The sequence below is a fragment of the Bos mutus genome, chromosome 16 (assembly GCF_027580195.1).
Source record: "Bos mutus isolate GX-2022 chromosome 16, NWIPB_WYAK_1.1, whole genome shotgun sequence".
Classification (NCBI taxonomy): Eukaryota; Metazoa; Chordata; class Mammalia; order Artiodactyla; family Bovidae; genus Bos; species Bos mutus.
Genome location: NC_091632.1, coordinates 64,318,861 through 64,338,093, shown reverse-complemented (window position 1 = coordinate 64,338,093; position 19,233 = coordinate 64,318,861). Strand labels below are relative to the sequence as shown.

General features: G+C 45.9%; 1 protein-coding gene across 5 annotated transcripts in view; it reads left to right on the top strand.

The window, feature by feature from the left end:
* The first annotated feature begins 1,395 nt into the window (after window positions 1-1,395).
* TGFB2 (transforming growth factor beta 2) overlaps window positions 1,396-19,233 on the top strand; it is a 97,342-nt gene continuing 79,504 nt past the window's right edge. For 3 of the 5 annotated variants that reach the window (XM_070385508.1, XM_070385506.1, XM_070385507.1), the window contains exon 1: window positions 1,396-3,187. In XM_070385508.1, coding sequence (XP_070241609.1) covers window positions 2,842-3,187 — 346 coding nt within the window. In that variant the 5' untranslated portion in view covers window positions 1,396-2,841. The remainder of the gene's footprint in view (window positions 3,188-19,233) is intronic. The other 2 variants (XM_005898568.3, XM_005898569.3) reach the window with 2 other exon arrangements.

Genomic DNA, 19,233 nt, shown 5'->3' with positions numbered 1-19,233 from the left:
GGAGAATCCCATGGACAGAGGAGCCTGGAGGGCTGTAGTCCATGGGGTCGCAAAGAGTCGGACACGACTGAGTGACTCAGCACAGCACAGCACGTTACTAAGTGTAAAATGTGTCTGCTACTGTTACTACAGCTATTTTAACTCTCTACTTACTAATGATATAGACCCCATACCCATGGAAAGTTTAAATTCCAAAAGTTAGAGAAAGTTCCTTGTGACCTTTCTGTAATAAAAGGAACATCTAAACTACAGAATGATATAGTGGCCTTGAGTCTGGGGGAAAACTCAACAGTTTGCAGTTTAAATCATCTGTCTAGTTGGTATGGCTACAGTCATGATGAAAATGTTTTTTGAGTAAAGGTAAAAGAAGAGAAAAAGGGAAAAGTGAACAGGGGCAAGCATTATTTTTATTCATCTCATTTGGACTAGGTTGAAATAGAAAATGTCAAGTTATAAGTAGTGTATAACAGCAGACATCTAACACTTAAAATCCCAGCTTCCTGGATATATGCTGTGGAAAAAAATGAAGTTGGTCACTCACGTCTAGCTGGGGGAAAAGGTGAAGAGAAAGCCTTTGGCAGCAAATTAAGAGGATATCCATTCAAACAGCAAAATAAATGCAATTCATTCTCTGGGTGCACAAGATAAAGTTCTGTTTCAAGTGCAGAACCAGGCTGTGAACAACAAACCATAATAAGCTTTAGGACAGAGGTAGCAGCGCAGGTGCTGTGGAATCTCAGAAAATGACTCCACTAAAAGACCCTGGTGCTGGGAAAGACTGAAGGCAAAAGGGGAATAAGGTGGCAGAGGATGAGAAATTAGATAGCATCACCGACTCAATGCACATGAATTTGGGCAAACTCCGGGAGATAGAGAAGGACAGGGAAGCCTGGCAGCTGCAGTCCACGGGGTCGCAGAGTGGAACATGGCTTAGTGAGTGAACAACAGCAAAGAAAGTGGAGCTTGGATGACCTATCTCAGGGGCTGGCCTGGCCCAGAGTCAACTGTTTGATGCTCATTTGCCTAAGTGTGCGGGCGTGTGTGTGTGTGTGTGTGTGTGCAATATGGGAAGACTAGAGCAAGTGATCCCATCTGGGAAGCCGGGAGCAAGCCACATGAAGTAAAAATGGGAGGCTTGGTCGCCTGTCCTTCACCAGACGGGTCCAAAATGACTATATAAAGTAAATACCATAAATCACTTCTGTCAGGGCGCACACTGCACCTCCTCTCTCCCTGCCTCTCAGCCACCCTCATTTCCACACCCCCTCAACGGTTCAGGGAGAGCTCGTGGTCTAAGTAAACGAGAGGACTCCTGACTGTAATCCTAGCACGTCACTTTGTTGAAGGCAAACACGTGGTTCGGGGAGAACTTATAAATCTCTCCTCCCAGGCAGGATCGTGATGTTATCTGCTGCCAGCAGAAGGTTCGCTCTGAGGGGAGCTCCAGAAGCTCCCGAAGAGAGAGAGAGACAGAGACAGGGAGAGAGAGAGAGAGGTCAGCCAGAGAGATATAGAAGGACCGAGAGAGAGAGGCAGAAAGGAAGCGACACACCGGGAAGGGAGAGAGCGCAAGTGAAGGAGGCCCTGGGAGAGGGATGGAGAGCTAGGATAACGGTCTAGGGAGCCATTCGGGAGCAAACCGAGGGGGCTGTCCGGCTGCAGAAAGGAGAAAGCAGGAGAGGACCTTCTGCGGGCTGCCAAGTGCCTGCTGCCCTAAGCTAGAAAAGCCCACGTGGGAGAGAAACCAGGCGAGGGTGGGTCGGGGTGGGAGTCCGAGGGAACCCCTTCGCCACCCCGCTAGGAATAAAACTCCCCCGCCGGCGCGTCGCCGGGCTGCCGCTGCGGTCCGCCGGCGGCGAGAGCCACGGCGGCGGCCGCCGCTCGCCTGTTGCCGGGTTGGCGTTTGGAGCGAGAGCAGAAGGAGGAGCAGAAGGAGGGAGCTGGAGGCCGGACGCGTTCGCCAGCGGCGGCAACGTGGAGTGAGCGGGCGGGTCGGCGCGCCGGCCGGGGTGTCGGCCCCGCGCGCAGCTCCGGGAGCAGGATCCTCGCCGCCTCCCTGCGCGGCCTCCGCGGCCCGCGCCGGACCCGGCCGAGTCCCGGGCGCCGAGCGAAGCTCTCCCGCCTCCCCGCCGCGGGCCGGGCTCGCCCCCAGCGCGCGCACCCGGGCGCGCGCGCGCCCACACTCACACCACACACACTCACACGCACACTCACACACACACTCACACACGTGTGCGCTCCTCCGCTCCGGAGCTGCTGCCGCTCCTGCTCTCAGCGCTGCAGTGGAAGGCAGGGCCGCGCCGCGCCGCTCCTTCTTGAAATATATAAATTGGAGCCGGCCGGCCTCGGCCGCCCCTCTGACAGCGCGGCCCGCGCCCCTCCCGCCGGCGCGCCCGCTGCCAGCCCCGGGACCTTTTCATCTCTTCCCTTTTGGCCGGAGGAGCCGAGTTCAGATTCGCCACTCCGCACCCGAAACTGACACACTGAACTCCGTTTCCTCCTGCTAAATTTATTTCTGCCTAATAGCCACTCGTCTCTTTTTTCCGCCCCCCCTCCCCTCCATCTCGTCGCTCCAAGAAAACTTTTGCCGACTCCCTCAAGTGCAGGTTCCCCCTGCCCGTCGTGTATTAATATTTCCACTTGGGGAACGACGTTGCCTTTTCTTTTGAAAGGAATTGAAGCAAGATACCTTTTTCTCTCGGACATTGACTCTCGATTGTTTGCAAAAGTTTCGCATTAAAAAAAATCTACCTGATCTGTACTTTGAGAGTTGCTAGGTTTTTTTTTTTTTCTTACTTTTTACTTAAAAGAAAAAAAAATTTTTTTTCCACCTTTAAAAAAATGCACTACTGTGTGCTGAGCGCGTTTCTGCTCCTGCATCTGGTCACGGTCGCGCTCAGCCTGTCTACCTGCAGCACGCTCGACATGGACCAGTTCATGCGCAAGAGGATCGAGGCGATCCGCGGGCAGATCCTGAGCAAGCTGAAGCTCACCAGCCCCCCAGAAGACTACCCCGAACCCGAGGAGGTCCCCCCGGAGGTGATCTCCATCTACAACAGCACCAGGGACTTGCTCCAGGAGAAGGCGAGCCGGAGGGCGGCCGCCTGCGAGCGCGAGCGGAGCGACGAGGAATACTACGCCAAGGAGGTTTACAAAATAGACATGCCGTCCTTCTTACCCTCGGAAAGTAAGTACCGCTCTTCGCTTCCATTCCCCGGGGCTTAGCGCTGCCCGAGGCTTCCAGAACCGCAGCCACTCCAGGGATAGCCCTGCCCTCTGGGGTCCCCGGCTCGCTCCTTCCCCTTCTCCGGTCCTCCGTCCCACCCACCTCCTTGCCAGTTGTGTGCTTGAGAACATTAGGCTTTAAAACGTGGAGTTGCGACTTTATTTTCTCCATTTCTTCCTCTCCCCCACAACGCCCCCGTCCTTTATAAGGCGTTATTCTTTCTCTCTTTTTTTCCCTCTTCCCTGGAATTTTCGACTCGGCCACCGGCTAGGAGTCAGCCCTCCTCTGTCAAACTCCAGGCACTCCCCGGGGCCGAGTTAAACCGGGAAACCTCGGTGGGTTTGTTTTCTTTGCTCCGATTGGCCTGGAGCCCGCCGAACTGGGGCACGAAGGGTTAAAAAAAAAAAAAAAAAGAGTGGCTCAAAACGAGCCTCACCGGAAGGCGCCCCATTCCGTGCCGACCTATCAGCTGATTCTGCAAGCCTTCCCTATTGTCTCTAACTCCCCGAAAAATGTCAGCATCGCCAAGACGAAACCCGATCTGGCGACCCCTCCAAAAACCTACCTCCAACCCCTCAATTCGTGAATCTCTGACCTCGACGGGGTGTTTACATCCCCCCGTCCCCGCCAAGGCGAGATCTTGTAACCACGTCCCCTTTTGATTTCACCTGGAATGGTAGAGAGGACAGCTTCGTTTCTGGCTACGTTTAAAAGAGTTTTTCCTTCATGTTTTTTTTTTTTTTCCAGAATCCTCTCAAACCTGCCTTCTTAAAATCGCCGGTGTAGCAAATCCTTTTTCTTAGGCGTTTATCGTTTATCTTTCTCACTCTGGAGCCCGGTGTTCCCTGCCCTTTCATAGGCTTCCTGCAGTCACTTCGTTGCATTCCTGAATCTCAGCGTAGAAGACAGCCGATTTTTTTTTTTTTTTTAAACTGGCTTCTCTGAGGGCAGTGTCCTCAAAACCAGCTGGCATACAGTAGCCATGGAAGTGAAATGATTTATTGTTGGAGTTCCTTGGGCGGAAGGGAAAAGGGCAGTTAGCTTAGAATGATTTCCAAGTTCTTAAAAAAAGAAAAAGCAAAGAAGCAGCATATATTGATACCTGAGAGGGTTAAATACCAGGAAGAAGAAAAAGAAAGAAAGAAAAAAAAAAGCTCCAACTTTTGCGTATTCCAAATCCCAAGAAAATACACTTTTCATTGGTTGCCCATTTCTCTCCGCCCCTTTTCATGCCCTATATACTCTCTGGCTGCCTTCACAAAGTCTCTGTGTCTTGCCTACAGAGATAATATGGCCATCTTGGTAATTTTATCCTAGAGGTTCTAATTGCAGAGAGGTGCTTTTCTTTTTGAATATTTATATTTAGTTTGACAAGTCGTAGTTCCGGGACTTGCCGTGTCTTGTATCTGATGGTCTCAGAATATCGCTGACGTATACAACCCCAGTGTTCCTGGCGACCTCTGTTTTGCTGCAGGATCATCTGTTGTCTAAGAGCAGAGCCGAGATAGGAGATCCTGGCAAGGGGGTCGAATTTATTATTGTAATTATGGCACCATTCACCACAGTGGTGATAATATACACTCCATCTTCGTGATGCGGGGCGGGGGGAGGTGGGTAAGGGGGGTGGGAAGAAGGAAAGCTTTCTACCTGGGGTGGAGCCCTGGAGATATTAGGAAAGAAAGTTCATTGTAATTTAGTCCAAAATCTTTGAGATCCAACAGGGAGTTGAGTCAGTTTGCTTTCTCTAGCACGTGCGACGTTCTACTGGAATTTGGGCAGGCAGGCAGTTATGTAGAATCAGAACAAGCCAACCCTTCAGTGTTTACCTGCAACAGCTTTAATGAACTGCTGGTATTTTCATAACACAGAGGAGGTCTGATCTTTTCCTGATATAGGTGTAGAGAGAGCAAGTTACCCAAGAGGGTTCATTCTTTCAAACCCTCTTCAATCTCAAGAATTGAGATGATCCCACTCAGGATCATAATCATCACCAAACTGGGAAAATTCTCAGATTATTAGGATTTCAGAGGTTGGCATTAAAGATGGGTGTGTGGATTCCCTTCTGTTTCCACTCCCAGCTACAAAGAAATTGAAAACCTCTGATCAGCACAGGATAAAATATACACTATCAGTTTTCCTACAAAGAATGCAGGCTTCTTAAAGTCTAAAAGGAAGTTTAGGAGCAGAAAGTCTTATTAATAGCAGATTTGATACTACTGTGCTAAGACTGTGGATAATTTTATAGAAAGTAGGTTAACTGATTTTCCAGCACTTTCTAGTTATACTGGAATATAGAGAACCCTTCCAAAAAAAAAAAAAAAAAGGAAGAAAAGAAAAAAAAAATCACTCCACTATATTTTTTAAAGGGCAAATTGAAAGGACAGCATTGGCTTATATACCAAGTCTCCCTCTTGAGGACTGTTCCGCCTAACTTTTAACTTGGTCCTCTCTGAAGCTGCTGTGGGGAGGGAGTGTGCCTGTCATTTCTCAAAGGAAATCCGAGGAGGGTCACGAGCCCCAGGGATGGAGGCATGGGAAAGATCACTGGTTCATTTTTTACCACCAACTTATTAGCGTTCAGGGAGTGACTTCAACTCAAATATTACAAATATGCTCTAATTATACTCAATGAGCTATATATCATTACAGATTCTTGATAGTCCTTTGCAGGACATTTTATACAGTTCAGACGAATATTTTTAGCAAGCGAAGTTTTAAAAGTAAAAATATAAGAGATATTGTATATGCCTTGAAGCATATTTTGTCTTAAATATTATCCTTGGACCAGTGTACTATATAAATACAGTAAATATGAATAGAACTGGCCAGGTGCCAATCTCCTAGGATGAATTTTAGTCAAGAAGGTATGTATGGGTTATAATACTGTGTCAACATTGGAAGAAGGGGTCTGATTAGTTTTGAATTTATTCATATTGATCTTTTCACATGCTGTTAGTTTAAGGCTCAAAGTGGAGTTATACTAAGGTTTACCCACACTTTACCCAGTGGGAATTAGCGGACTTCTCATCCTTTGACAATCCACTGGAACCTCAAGGCACATCTATTCCAAAGACACTGTACTAGGTAGGCTTTAGAAATTTAGAAAGAGTAATTCCACTTAATGGAGTAAGAATCCAAATGATTAACAATTGAAATATGTAGACACTTGGACAGTCAAAAAAGGAAAAAGGATGAGACAAAACTTTCTTTTTTTCTTTCTTTCTCCTCTCTTTCCCATGTAACAAATTTCAGGCAGGTGTCATGGTTCTTATTGTGGTGATGTTACCGCTCTTGCTATTCCCACCCTCAGGGAATGTTTGGCAATGTCTGGAGACATTTTTGGATGTCATGACTGGGGATGGAGAGGCCAGGGATTGCTGTTAACCACTCTAGAATGCACAGGACAGGTCCTCTTCCCATTCCCAACCCCCTTAAATAAAAAAAAAAATTATGAAATTCCCATGTAGAGAAGCCTGGTAACTCTGGGATTTACTTGGGATTGCTAAATTCTGCAGTAGCACCACCTCCAAAGTAATAACCTAAAAACAAAACATCTTTAGGCTCAAAAGGACATTAACATGAAATACACAAATAATCAGTAAGTTTTCTTAAGTAAGTTGGAACATGAATTTCACTCTTTTGTATGATATATAGTATATTATGATGGTCTTAAAGGGCTTCAACGAGAGGCATCAAAACTTGCCATTCATTTAGCCTGAGCAGTAGCGTCACCCCACCCATCTGTAACTTCAGTCAGCAGCAGTATGATGTTAGTCGGGACAGAGAAAAAAGAAGTGTGGGATTATCTTGGATTTTCCTTGCAAGGAAAATAAGCAGCTCATGTTCAGGAAGAGTGGAATCTCCAAGCTACGCAATGGAAGAAAGTCAATAATCATGTTGGTTTATTCTGTCATATTGAATTAGATAAATTCAACTGTACAGCTGGAGATATCATGATGAGGTTTCTTTTGTAATTGACTCACATAAATGCTAAACATTTAATACCAGGCAATCTCATTTTCTATTTCCCCTGTAAATTGCCAAGTGAAATCATGGAACATAGAATGGACACAGTAGTAGCATTATGATTTGGGGCAGGGGTGCAACTTAACACTCTATTCATGGGTATATCTTTTCTATGTATATATTGCTGGTGGTGGTGGTTTAGTCACTAAGTCGTGTCTGACTCTTGCGACCGCATGGACTGTAGCCCACCAGGCTCCTCTGTCCATGGGATTCTCCAGGCAAGAATACTGGAGTGGGTTACCATTTCCTTCTCCAATGCATGGCTGGACTGTCAACCAGTGAAGGAAAACACTAGCAATTGCTAGAATATAGTAGTATTTTTGCTGGACAGTCAGGGATTCTTTTTCTTTTATTGAACTATAGTTGATTTATAATATTGTGTTAGTTTCAGGTGTACAGCCAAGTGATAGGGATTTCGTTTTTGAAGATTCTGTGTGTGTGGATGTGTGAAAAAGAGAGACACAGAGATCAGAGACAGACTTGAACCTCTTCCCTAGACTTCCCCAATGACTGAGTTATTAATACACAGCAGACCAAGTTTTAATTCTCCCACTTGTATTGAATTGCATCATTGCTTGTACTAACTCTAGTGCCTAATTGTGGTCACATTTAACTTAGGCCACGTTCGTCTCTTCCAGGGTTTCCTCTTTTCTTTCTTTTACTTTTCACAGTCTGGGAAAAACCCTCAAAGAAATACACTGGTTATAACTGAAGCAGTTGGGCGTCTTTGTTGCCAAGGGAGGCCGCTCTCCTCTTCTGAGGAGTCCCTACCAACCGGATGGAGGCTGGGCTTTGTCAAGCTGGAGGAGTAGGTGGGGACCCGCTGACCTGGCAGAGGCTCCGGGAGCCGCCTGTGTCTCCACAGCGACCCCTGGGGTCTACTCAAGGAACTGCACTTTTTGAATGCTGTCTTCTCTCTAGTGAAAAGTTGATGTAACCCAGGCACAGCCTCTTTCATATAAAAAGATATGAAAGAATGACAGATCCTGTTTCCTAGAGGAAACTGAGATGTGAAAAAAGGGCTAATGACTCACTGTTGATCCCATATCAAATCTGGGTTAGAACAGAGGAGGTCACCGACTGCTAGGCCTTTGCCCAGAGATTACAACACACTTCAGGCTGCATTTTTCGAAGGTTAGGGAAGAAGAGTGGAGGAGACTACCCCTGAGGGAGATGTGCAAGCCGACCACCAAGGTGGGACTAGGGGATCCTTCTCCCTCCCTGGTCCCACCCACCCCTTTACAAGTTCAGTATTAAGGGGTGGGTGTGTGTGTGTGTGTGTGCGCGCGCTCGCGCCCGCACGCGCTCAGTCGTGTCTGACCCTTTATAACCCCATGGATTGTAGCCCTCCAGGTTCTTCTGTCCATAGGGTTTCCCAGGCAAGAATACTGGAGTGGGTTGCCATTGCCTTCTCCAGGGGAATCTTCTGAACCCCGGAATCGAACCTTCATCTTACATGTCTCCTGCATTGGCAGGGGATTCTTGGCCACTAGCGCCCCCTGGGAAGCCCAGTATTAAGGTGAGCAGGGCGGGGAAGAGCTCTGGCTGCAGCTCCCTCAGCCCGCCTCATGGAGCACTTCCGGTCCTGCTCAGCCCTCCTCTTGCAGCACCTCCGGTCTGGTCTTGAGCGACCCTGGAGAGAGGGTGTGGGTTTCCCAAATGTGCTCATTCTCCCTGTCTGCCGAAGGGTGGGTCTACTCTGCCCATGCTGAATAGCTTGATGAAACGTGCCTCTGGCCGAGATAAACAAAAGTTTCCACTGTCATTTTGAAACCACATGGTGTGCTTTGTCTTTTACTCTTCTTTAAACAAGGATAGTTGTTGACCTAGGAATTCAGTGTCTTCCAGGTAGTTTCACTTTAATCACATGCTAGGGACTGTTTGATGGGTTTGTTTAGACTGCAGAGCTTGCTTCCATCCTGTGTTTGAGAGAAATTCGAGTCACGCTGCAACCACAAGTCGGTTTCGGTGGTTGTCACGGGTTTTGTTTCTTTTCTAACCTCCGGTAGGTTAGAACAGTTCTGTGCTGTGACCACCACTTTACTGCCAGATGGGCTTGGTGGCCTCAGCTCTTCATAAACTCTCCCCGTTGACCTTTTCCCCACAGGCTCTAGATTGCCTTCCTGTTCTCTCTTCTGGAATACCTGTGTGTAGGGTGGGGAACTTCATTGACTCATGCCTCTGTTTCTTCATTTGTAAAGATGAATAAGATGCTGGCTTCCTAGGGTTGCAAAAGACTGACCATGACCTGTGTAAAGAAGTCCCAAACCCTGCCTCTGGCACTTAGTGGACCTTCCTTGCAGAGTACCTATTAATCACTGATTCCCAAAGACCGTTGATTTTAAAGTGAACCCTTTTTATATGTGCCCTGAAGAAAGAAACATCGCTGAAAATTGACTATAACATGCCACTGGTTATGAGATATAAAAAAGATATTTTAGAGGTGTTCTGATGTGATTAAAAGTAACACTCTGGGGACCACTCCCACCAGCCCAGGATGTCTCAGGACCTCCATCTCATTCATTTCTTTGTAACTTTCCCTCAGAGGATCTGTTTGCATGGCTCCCTGGGATAGGTCCTTAGGTGATTTTTGGCACCTAAGAGGGTGGGAACAGAGACTGGCAGGGCTGGTAATCTAGCAGGCCCATCATTGTCTAATCCTAATATAGGAAGGCCTTGAGAATTTTGGCTTTGTAGATAAGATCTCAGATATCTTAGATAACATCCAAGATCTTTCAGGGTCTGGTCCCTCCTCCTTGATCAGCATCCCGCCCCCAACTAAATCCTCCCATGAAAACTACACTCCAGCCAGATCACTCTCTTTGCTTTTACCCAAAGGGGCTATTTATTTTCCTGCCATTAGGCCTTTGTTTATGCTGTTTCTTCCACTTAGAGAGCCATCTTTTAACACCTTTAAGCATCCTTTGAGGTTAAATGAGTGCCATCTCCTTATGAAACCTTCTTTGATGTTCCTCGTCATATTTAATTAGCTCTTCCTCTGTATGCACTCTCACAGTACTGATACTCATCTCTATCTCAGCCTCTTTTCTTTTGCTGTAGGTAAAATCTAGCTGTGTCCTGACCTGTCTTCATCGGTTGGTGACCTACCTCAGAACAAGAACTCACTTGGACTTAGCTATGTTCTTACAGCTTATTGTTTTTGCTCAACCAATACTTAATAAATGAATGAGGGTTTCCCTTTAGAGAATAAGACTAAGTCACCAGAAGAAAGATCTATGAGTTGAAAGCATAGTTGAAAGACCAGGAGATGTGGACAGATGGAAATCTTACCTCTGTTATCAGGGAAACCATGCCTGATGGATCTTGTTCCTATGCTAAAGGCAATACCAGGCCTTTCAGAACCACCCAGTTCCTGTTTCCAATTTTGCAGATAAGAATGAAAATGCTGGTGATAATGATGATGATGAAAGCTAACCCTCAGCGGGTACACACTATGTGCCAAGCATAGTTTTAAATATTTCATATGTGTGCACATATTTCATTCTCACAAGTAACCCTGTATAGTCTGTTCAAGTATTTTCCCTGCAACATCTGAGGACATGGCTGTAACTATTTCTATCAGCGATGTCTTATTGAAAGTCAGGCTTTTAGGTATAAGTAATAGTGAGTGAAGTTGCTCAGTTGTGTCCGACTCTTTGCGACCCCATGGACTGTAGCCTACCAGGCTCCTCTGTCCATGGGATTTTCCAGGCAATAGTCCTGGAGTGGATTGCCATTTCCTTCTCCTGGGGATCTTCCTAACACAGGGATCGAACCCAGGTCTCCTGCATTGTAGACAGACGCTTTACCATCTGAGCCACCAGGGAAGTCAGGTATAAGTAATAGAAGCCCTAAATAGAGATCAGGAAACAGAGAGCATGACTTTTCCTGCCCTCTTGAAAACTGACATAGAACATCCCTGAAAGGGTGGTGACTTTCCTCTCCTGGCAGGAATTCTATTCCTAGAAGCTCTGCATTCTTCCCCTCCAGAAGGCACTATATTTTTGAATCCTTTTCTACAGCCCTGGGTCTTTTTTCTTGTCTTTAACACATTCTGCTTTTATCTCTGCAGGTAGTTGATACAAATATTGTGATCTTTCTAGTCTCCTGGTCTTCATCTTGAACTGCCATGATTTCTTTGCAAAACTTTTCTAAATTTGATTAATAGGAGATTCATCTTGTCTCTTGAAAATGGATTGGGTAAGGCAGGATGGTGTTGTCTAATGAGCACAGGCTTGAGAGCCAGACAGACCCAATAAGTAAAAGAAAGAGAATAAGTAAAAGGGAATTGCACCAGAACAGTCTCAGAGGTGGAAAGGGAAAAGGGAGCTTCAAAGACAAGCAGCCCTACTCTAGGCCGATGGAAGTTGTTAAAACGTGGTCTTGTCTGGGTGAGCCACCTGACTGTCTCAGTGCAAGTTATTCAAACTGCCTCAGGGACATTTCAGTTGCTTCCTGCTGAGGGGTTTCCCAGGTGGCGCTAGTGGTAAAGAACCTGCCCTGCCAGTGCAGGAGACATAGACTCGGGTTTGATCCCTGGGTTGGGAAGATCCCCTGGAGGAGGAAATGGCAACCTACTCCAGTATTCTTGCCTGAAGAATTCCATGGACAGAGGAGCCTGGCAGCCTGCAGTCCATGGGGGCACAAAGAGTCTGATAAAACTGAAGCGACTTAACGCACACTGCTGAATTCAGATCTTGGCTCTGCCATCCGTAGCTTGGTGGTGGGGCTACAGCCCTGGCACTTAAGTTGATCTCAGTTTGTTCACTTGTCATAATGAAGATGTGCCCTGCCCCCTAGGATTGTGGAGGATGGGTGATGATGTGCAAAGAAATTCCCAGTGTAGCTACTTCTGGCATTTAATAGGCTTGCTTTGCAGGCAGTTATTATGCATTGAATCTCAAGCACCACTGATTTCACAATGCACCATAATTTCATATGGATCCCTGGGTTGAGAAGATCCCCTGGAGTAGGAAATGGCAACCCACTCCAGTATTCTTGAAAATCCCATGGACAGAGGAGCCTGGCAGGCTACAGTCCTTGGGGTCACAGAGTCAGACACGCCTGAAGCGACAGTCTGTAATTTCATATGCCACTTAGAGCGCTCATTAATTGTAACATGCCATTGTTTCTAAGAGATCATTGGGATTTTAGAGGTATTAAAATATGAAAAATACCTAGCATCAGGGAAGTCATGTTTGTGGATTGCAAGAGTAGCAGTCCATGTGTATATAGCAGAGTGCTCTGTCCTGGAAACACATTGAAAATAAAATTAAGAGGGGGCATGATATCTGCCCTCAGGAAACGTTTCTATTTAGTAAACTTTCAGAGCCTCTGACTGGCAATAGCCACCTCTGGCACAGGAGATCTGCATCCTGGATCCCTCCCAGCTGGAGTGTCTTGCTAGGCATGCTCAGTGCATTAATATCAGGGTTTATTTATTTATTTATTTTTTGACATCTCAGGGTGTTGCAAGGGCCTGTACATTTCTAGGGAAATTTTTTTTGAAATGATTTTAACTGATCTCTCTGAATATGCGTATGAGTTACATAATACTTGCCTCTTTATCTTTCTGGGCCCTAAAGGCTGAAATCCAACAAAGGTTGGGGTTGGATGAGGGAGGATATTGTTCATAAAAGGCTAACATGCCGAGGGGCTTCTGGGCAGCTTGTCTCTGGGCCACGCTCGGCCCCTTCTCCCAGGTCCCTTGTCTCATCGCCTCCCCTGGTGAGAGGCTCTGTTGAGAAGGTAGCCAGGATGTTTGGACCTCATCTCACGTTCATGATCAGGAACCAGCCACAGCGGTTTCTTCACTGCCAGGCAATTTATTTATTTATTAATTATTATTTTCTAACATTTTTAAAGACTTTTAAAAAAAATGCAGACCATTTTTAAAGGTTTTATTGAATTGGTTACAGTATTACTTCTTCTTTTTTTTTTTTTTTCCTAAATTCTGGATTTTTGGCCACGAGGCATGTGAGATCTTAGCTCTTTGACCAGGGACCCAACCCACAACCTCTGCATTAGAAGGCGAAGTCTTAACCACTGACTGCTGGGGAAGTCCCAGGCAATTCATTTAGCAACAGACTTCAGCAACAAAATGCCATTACAGGGTAGAAGTCTCCCAGAGGAGGACGGGTGGGAAGAAGGGGAGAGGGTGGTGAGAAGTTGCTGCAAAGGGTTTGAGGAGGAAATGAAAACTGAGGAGGTGTTGTCCGAGAGGACAGGCCACACTCGGGCAGGAGCAGCTGTCATTAGAGTAAGATGCTCTCTGAGTGACGCAGCATCCTGGCTTTCCTGGAGCAACCGAGTAAAACCACTTCATTGGTGTGAGAGGGCACTGCTGTCCCAAGGGAACCAAGTTTACTGGGCTTAGGGTCTGTTAGGGGGCTTCCCTGTGACTCAGTGGTAAAGAATCTGCCTGCAATGCAGGAGACCCTGGGTTGGGAAGATCCCTGGGTCGGGAAGGTCCCTTGGAGGAGGGCATGTCAACCCACTCCAGTATTCTTGGCTGGAGAATTCCATGGACAGAGGAGCCTGGTGGGCTACATACAGTCCATGGGGTCACACAGAGGTGGACACGAGTGAAGCAACTAAGCAGAGTATCAGGAGCTGTTAGAAGGAGGGGAATGCCTTCTTGTGCCCACAAGCTCTTCTCTGTGGACCAACCCCATCCCCTCCTTCTCAGAAATGAGCCTTTGGACTTGGTTCTGCCTGATAAGCCAGAAATGTGGGGCTTAGATGTCCCCTTTAATCACAACAACTTGAGGAACTTAAAGCAAATGGAAAATGCTTTCTGGATGTTGCAAAGCCCAGACCTTCTGGAAATAGTTCGGATGCATTTCCAGCCTCCTCAGGCAGCTGTTTGCTCTCACACTGGCATGTGGCACGCATCTCTGTCCACAGAGAGAGTGTGGCTCTTCCTTCAGGCCTTCCTCGCGGCCTCCACATGGGTCATTAGGAAGCAGGACGTTCCTGAGGAAGAGACGTGGTGTTTTGGAAAGGAGGGTCACGAGGCAACCATGAGCCCGAGTAACACTCGGGCTGCTTTTTTGGAGATGTTAGTTTCAGGAAGCCCTGTAGCATCTTTCCAGTCTCAAGGAGGAAAAAGAAAAATGTTGTGACTTTGACCTTGGCTCAGTTCATTTGGCTTTCCGTATCTAACCCACACCACACTGACAGATTCCACATCTGTCTTGACAAGCGTGTTCACAAATAACTGCTCATTCATAACTTCAGGCTGTTGTCACAGCTCTTGTTTGTTACTCCAGCATGTGAATGAGAAGGCAGAGTTTGGTTTTAAGAGACACATTGATCTCAGAGGAATAACTGTCTAAACGAGGAGACAGTAGTTTTTCATGCATTTTAAGGTCACTAAAGTATATTATTGCACATAAATGGGAATTTTCTAAGAACTATAACCTAAGTTTTGGAGTCATTTCTGTATTGGGAATTCAATAGTTCTTAGACCAAATTCAACTAAGGTTATTCTCTCTAGATCATATGTAGCAGTAACTTTATTATTCCTTCCATTGGTGGGGGGGTTTATTCTTAAAGGATTATTTATTTCCCTATCTGGGCTCCCCAGGTGGCTCAGTGGTAAAAAAAAAAATCTGCCTGCCAGTGCAGGAAACCTAGGTTCAATCCCTGGGTTGGATGATCCCTTGGAGAAGAAAATGGCAACCCACTCCAGTGTTCTTGCCTGGATAATCCCATGGACAGAGTCTTGCAGGCTACAGCCCATGAAGTTGCAAAGAGTCCGACACGACTTAGTGACTGAGCACACAGCACATTTCCCTGTCCGTTGGCTTCATCTCGTTTTCACTTCAGTTTTGACAACTTAATGACTATGCCATTGAAGTGATTCTTTCCTTATAATAAACTCCTATCATTAAGTTGCTAGCTGAGAAAGGCCAAAAAAAGAAAGAAAAATAGGTGGCTGACTTAACTCTGATTTGACTTTAGAAGGAGGAAAAAAAAAAAAAAGAAAATCACAGACTGAGGACATGTCTTTACAGAAGATGGATGATTTGGTAAAGGAATTGGCTGCTTGGAAGTCTGTCAGGGCTTTCTGGAAGAAGGGTTTCCACATCCAAGCTTGCATCTTAGCATCTGGCTCCGGAAGTTAAGGAGAGAGAAACAGAGCTTTTACCCAGAAATAGCTGGGCAGAACCAAAGGAGAATGATGGCTATCACCTAAGGTTCTCAGACAGCGGTTCTCACTCAAGCTTTAGGTTGTTAAGTGTGTTAGTAGAGTTTGCTGTTCATATGTGTGAACTCAGTCCTGAATGGCCACTATTTCACCTACTGTGCTTTACACCTCTGTGGAATGAGGTGGCAGCCGCTGGTTTGTCTTGAAGCAAGATATATTTCAGAAGAATTCCGCTGTCAGAAAGCATCACCATCAACAATGAAACTATGTGTATAGGGTCAGGTCTAGTTTCATTAATTCTTTGGCAGCTGTACCCAGATTCTAGAAAGAGGGTCTTGAGCCAAACTGACCCTGAGTCGTTAGACGCTGGGGATCAGCAGTTTGTAAGAAACCTTGGTTGGGAATCCTCTGAGAGGAGTAGAAACTCCCTGTCATCTCGTGCTGGGAGAGATAACGGTGCCCACTTCTGGAACTGTTGTCATCGTGAGAGAGATGTCTGTGTGGAGGATGTTTGTGTGGAGGCTGGGGAGGGGTTGAGGCAGGGACTAATTTGATGTGGAGTTGACTGCAGCATTTTTGCTGCTCCTGCTAAGTCACTCAGACGTGTCCGACTCTTTGTGACCCTATGAAGCCTGCCAGGCTCCTCTGCCCGTGGGATTCTCCAGGCAAGAATACTACAGTCGGTTGCCACGCCCTCTTCTAGGGGGATCTTCCTGACCCAGGGATGGAACCTGAGTCTCTTGCATCTCTTGCAATGGCAGGCGGGTTCTTAATCACTAGCACCACTTGGGAAGCCCATTTTCAGTGACATTTAATTCTGCTTGAGAAGTCATTGCAGCAAGAATGTCTTTCTCTCTGGCTAAGAGACACTTTCACGCTACATAAAAAGACTAACTACCCAGAACAGACAACCCTTATGAAAGGATTGTGATCCACCTGATTGGGTTGTTTTGAGGACAAATGCGCTTTTTGTAAAAGGCCTTTCTAACCTCTAGCTCACAAAGGCTATACAAGTGTTTCTGGAATTCTACCAAGCAAAAGGATCGCCTGGAGTGCTGGGTCTGGATTCCTGGATTTGTCTCCTACCCTCCATCCAAATTATTATTCAATAGTTTTATTTTTTGTTTTTTGTTTTTTTTTTCTTGGCCATATCTCGTGGCTTGAGGGATTTTAGTTCCCCACCAGGGATCTAACCGGGGTCCTCAGCAGTGAGAGGGCATTGTCCTCACCACTGGACCCCCTAGAGTTACCAAGATGATTATTCTTTCATTTCAAGGTGAGATCCAAGTAGGTAGCTCAGAAGCAGACTCTGGAAACCCTGTGTGTTTAGGTTTGATTGCTTTATTTCTTAGTTGTGTCATCACAGGCAAAAGGAGTCCTAGCACTTTTATAGTTAGCTTCATTGTCTTTTAGTTATTTTGTAAATTACTCATGCAAAATTTTAATTCCAGGACTGTTTTTATCTTCTGACTTACCTGAGCCATGCTCCCCCATTATCCATGAGTATACCCAGGGACTTCTAAAAATGATTGTATCTCTAAGACTATTCATGTCTCAGATTTTCCCTAGGGTTTCACATTTTAAAAAGCATTTCACACAGACCCCAAACCTTATTAATAGAAAAAGTTTACCTGTATTTAGTGTGACTTCAAACACATAGATCTTGAAAATTGATTTTTTTTTTTTTAAACTAACAGTTACTTTCTTTGGCATAAATCACCCTTATTTGCATCACTTATATCTCATCTGATTCACTGTCTTAACTTCGAGGCCCTGGATCAGCACCAGAGCACCCTGTTCTTTATGGCAGTGGTTTAGTCGCTCAGTCGTGTCCGACTCTTTGCAACCCCATAGTCTGTAGCCTGCCAGGCTCCTCTGTCCATGGGATTTTTTTCAGGCAAGTATACTGGAGTGGGTTGCCATTTCCTTTTCCAGGGGCATCTTCCCAACCCAGGGATGAAACCAGTGACTCTTGCATTGCAGGCAGATTCTTTAACAACTGAGCCACCAGTGAAGCTCACCCTGTTCTTGGGCCCTACTTAAAAACAAAACAAAATAAACAAAAAGGGGAGGGGAGGAAAGGAAGGATTTTAATGCTGTAGCTTGATAGCAGAGGGAGAGCAAACCAAAGGTGCCTACTTGAGGACAGCTTGTTGGAAATGACAGATGACAACAGTCAGCTTGCCCTGTTCTCTCATAGACTTCCTTTGACCCGGGTGATCAGGGCTGAGTTCAGGGATCTGGATTCCATTAACAGAATCAGTATCCCTCTGGAGCACCACACAGCCACTGGCCTGAAGAAGGTGCTATTTCCCAGGAAAAGGAGTGAAATCCCCCCAGAAACGCACAGGGCCCTCGTGTGAAGAGAACGTGCTGCTGACCCAGCCACGCTCTGCATGCCCTGCGTGTCTCTGGTTCTGTTCCTTGAGATTTTTATCGCAGAGAGCTTTCAGCATCTCTTTTTAGAGGTCAGATCTGAATGAGAAGACATCGTGTGCCTTGCTGATCTTGTGACACAGTTTCTACCCTGTCTGTAGCTTCCTATCTTTGCTGACGGGTGATGGGAGGGAATTTTCTCTCGGGGAGGCTCTGAAAATAAACACCGTGGTTGCTTGTGGGTGAGAACGTGTGTGAGCAGATGTCAGCTGGTAGCAGCGTATGGTGGCGACGTGAGAGCAACATGTTACCGAGGCCTGGGTGTTGGGCCTTCGCCTTCCGAGCCATCCAGGCTGGGCACCTCCCACATCTCAATTAAAGAGGGTTTTGACTGGAAGGTATAATTCCCACAAGTGTGAAAATGTGTCCCTGGGATCTTGTTAGGGGGCTGAATGTTGGAGGTGGTAAGTTATAGGGCATGGAAAAAAGTTTTCCTTATCTGCTTTAGAATTGAGAGAGAAACAAAAATCTGGCAAAAAAAAAAAAAAAAGAGAGAGAGAGGGGAGGGGGAAGTCCGTAAGATCTGTGTGTTTTGTCCAAAGAAATCTTCAAGTCAGGTATGAATAGTGGTCATGCTACTTTCAGAAGACATGCCCTAGGTGAATGGAAGTTGCATGGATTTTAAATTGGTATAAGGAGCTGGGAAGGAAGTCTGTTCATGCAGACCTGGAAGGCCTTCGGGGATTCACCTATCAAATAAGTTAGATAACTGGTATTATTATATCCCTGAGCACCTTTTATTTGTCAGTTTCTTTTAAATATCTCATTTCAATCTTTCATAAATCCTCAGGAATAGCATAATGTCAGTTTCATTTTATAGCAACAGAAGCTTAGGTGCATCGAGGCATTTGTTCAAAGATTCTAGGAGACTGATGACAGAGCAGGGGTGTCCATCCACATCATCTCATGCAAAAATCTGACATTTAGTGTGCATACAAGATCTTTAAAGAAGGCAGAGTTCAGAATTTCAGGATGTCAAAAAGTATCATGGAAGATGCGTGTAATCCATTCCAAGGAGGCCAAGGTTTTTAAATTGTCACTAAGCAGCCCTAAACCAGTATATACTTGAATTTTTGATCATTGATGTAGGAGTTTTCATGTGTTAGAAATGGTAACAGGTGGTTTTAAGAAAACTGAAATCGAGGCCAACCAAATGAAAGTGAGTTTTACTCTTAAGAGGGAGTCTGTCTTTTGTTCAAAAGGTCAGGGCCTTTCCTATTCATCTTTAATATAAGTCAAGGTATTTATGTGACTGTTTCAGTATATAAATTGTACACTGTTATTTTAACACTAGAATGTGTTAAGGGGAACGCTAAATTTAGGAGCCTGATTGCTGGTTAAGGCATGCCAAAAGATCTGGGGTGAGAATCCACAATCCCCCAGACTTGCTTAC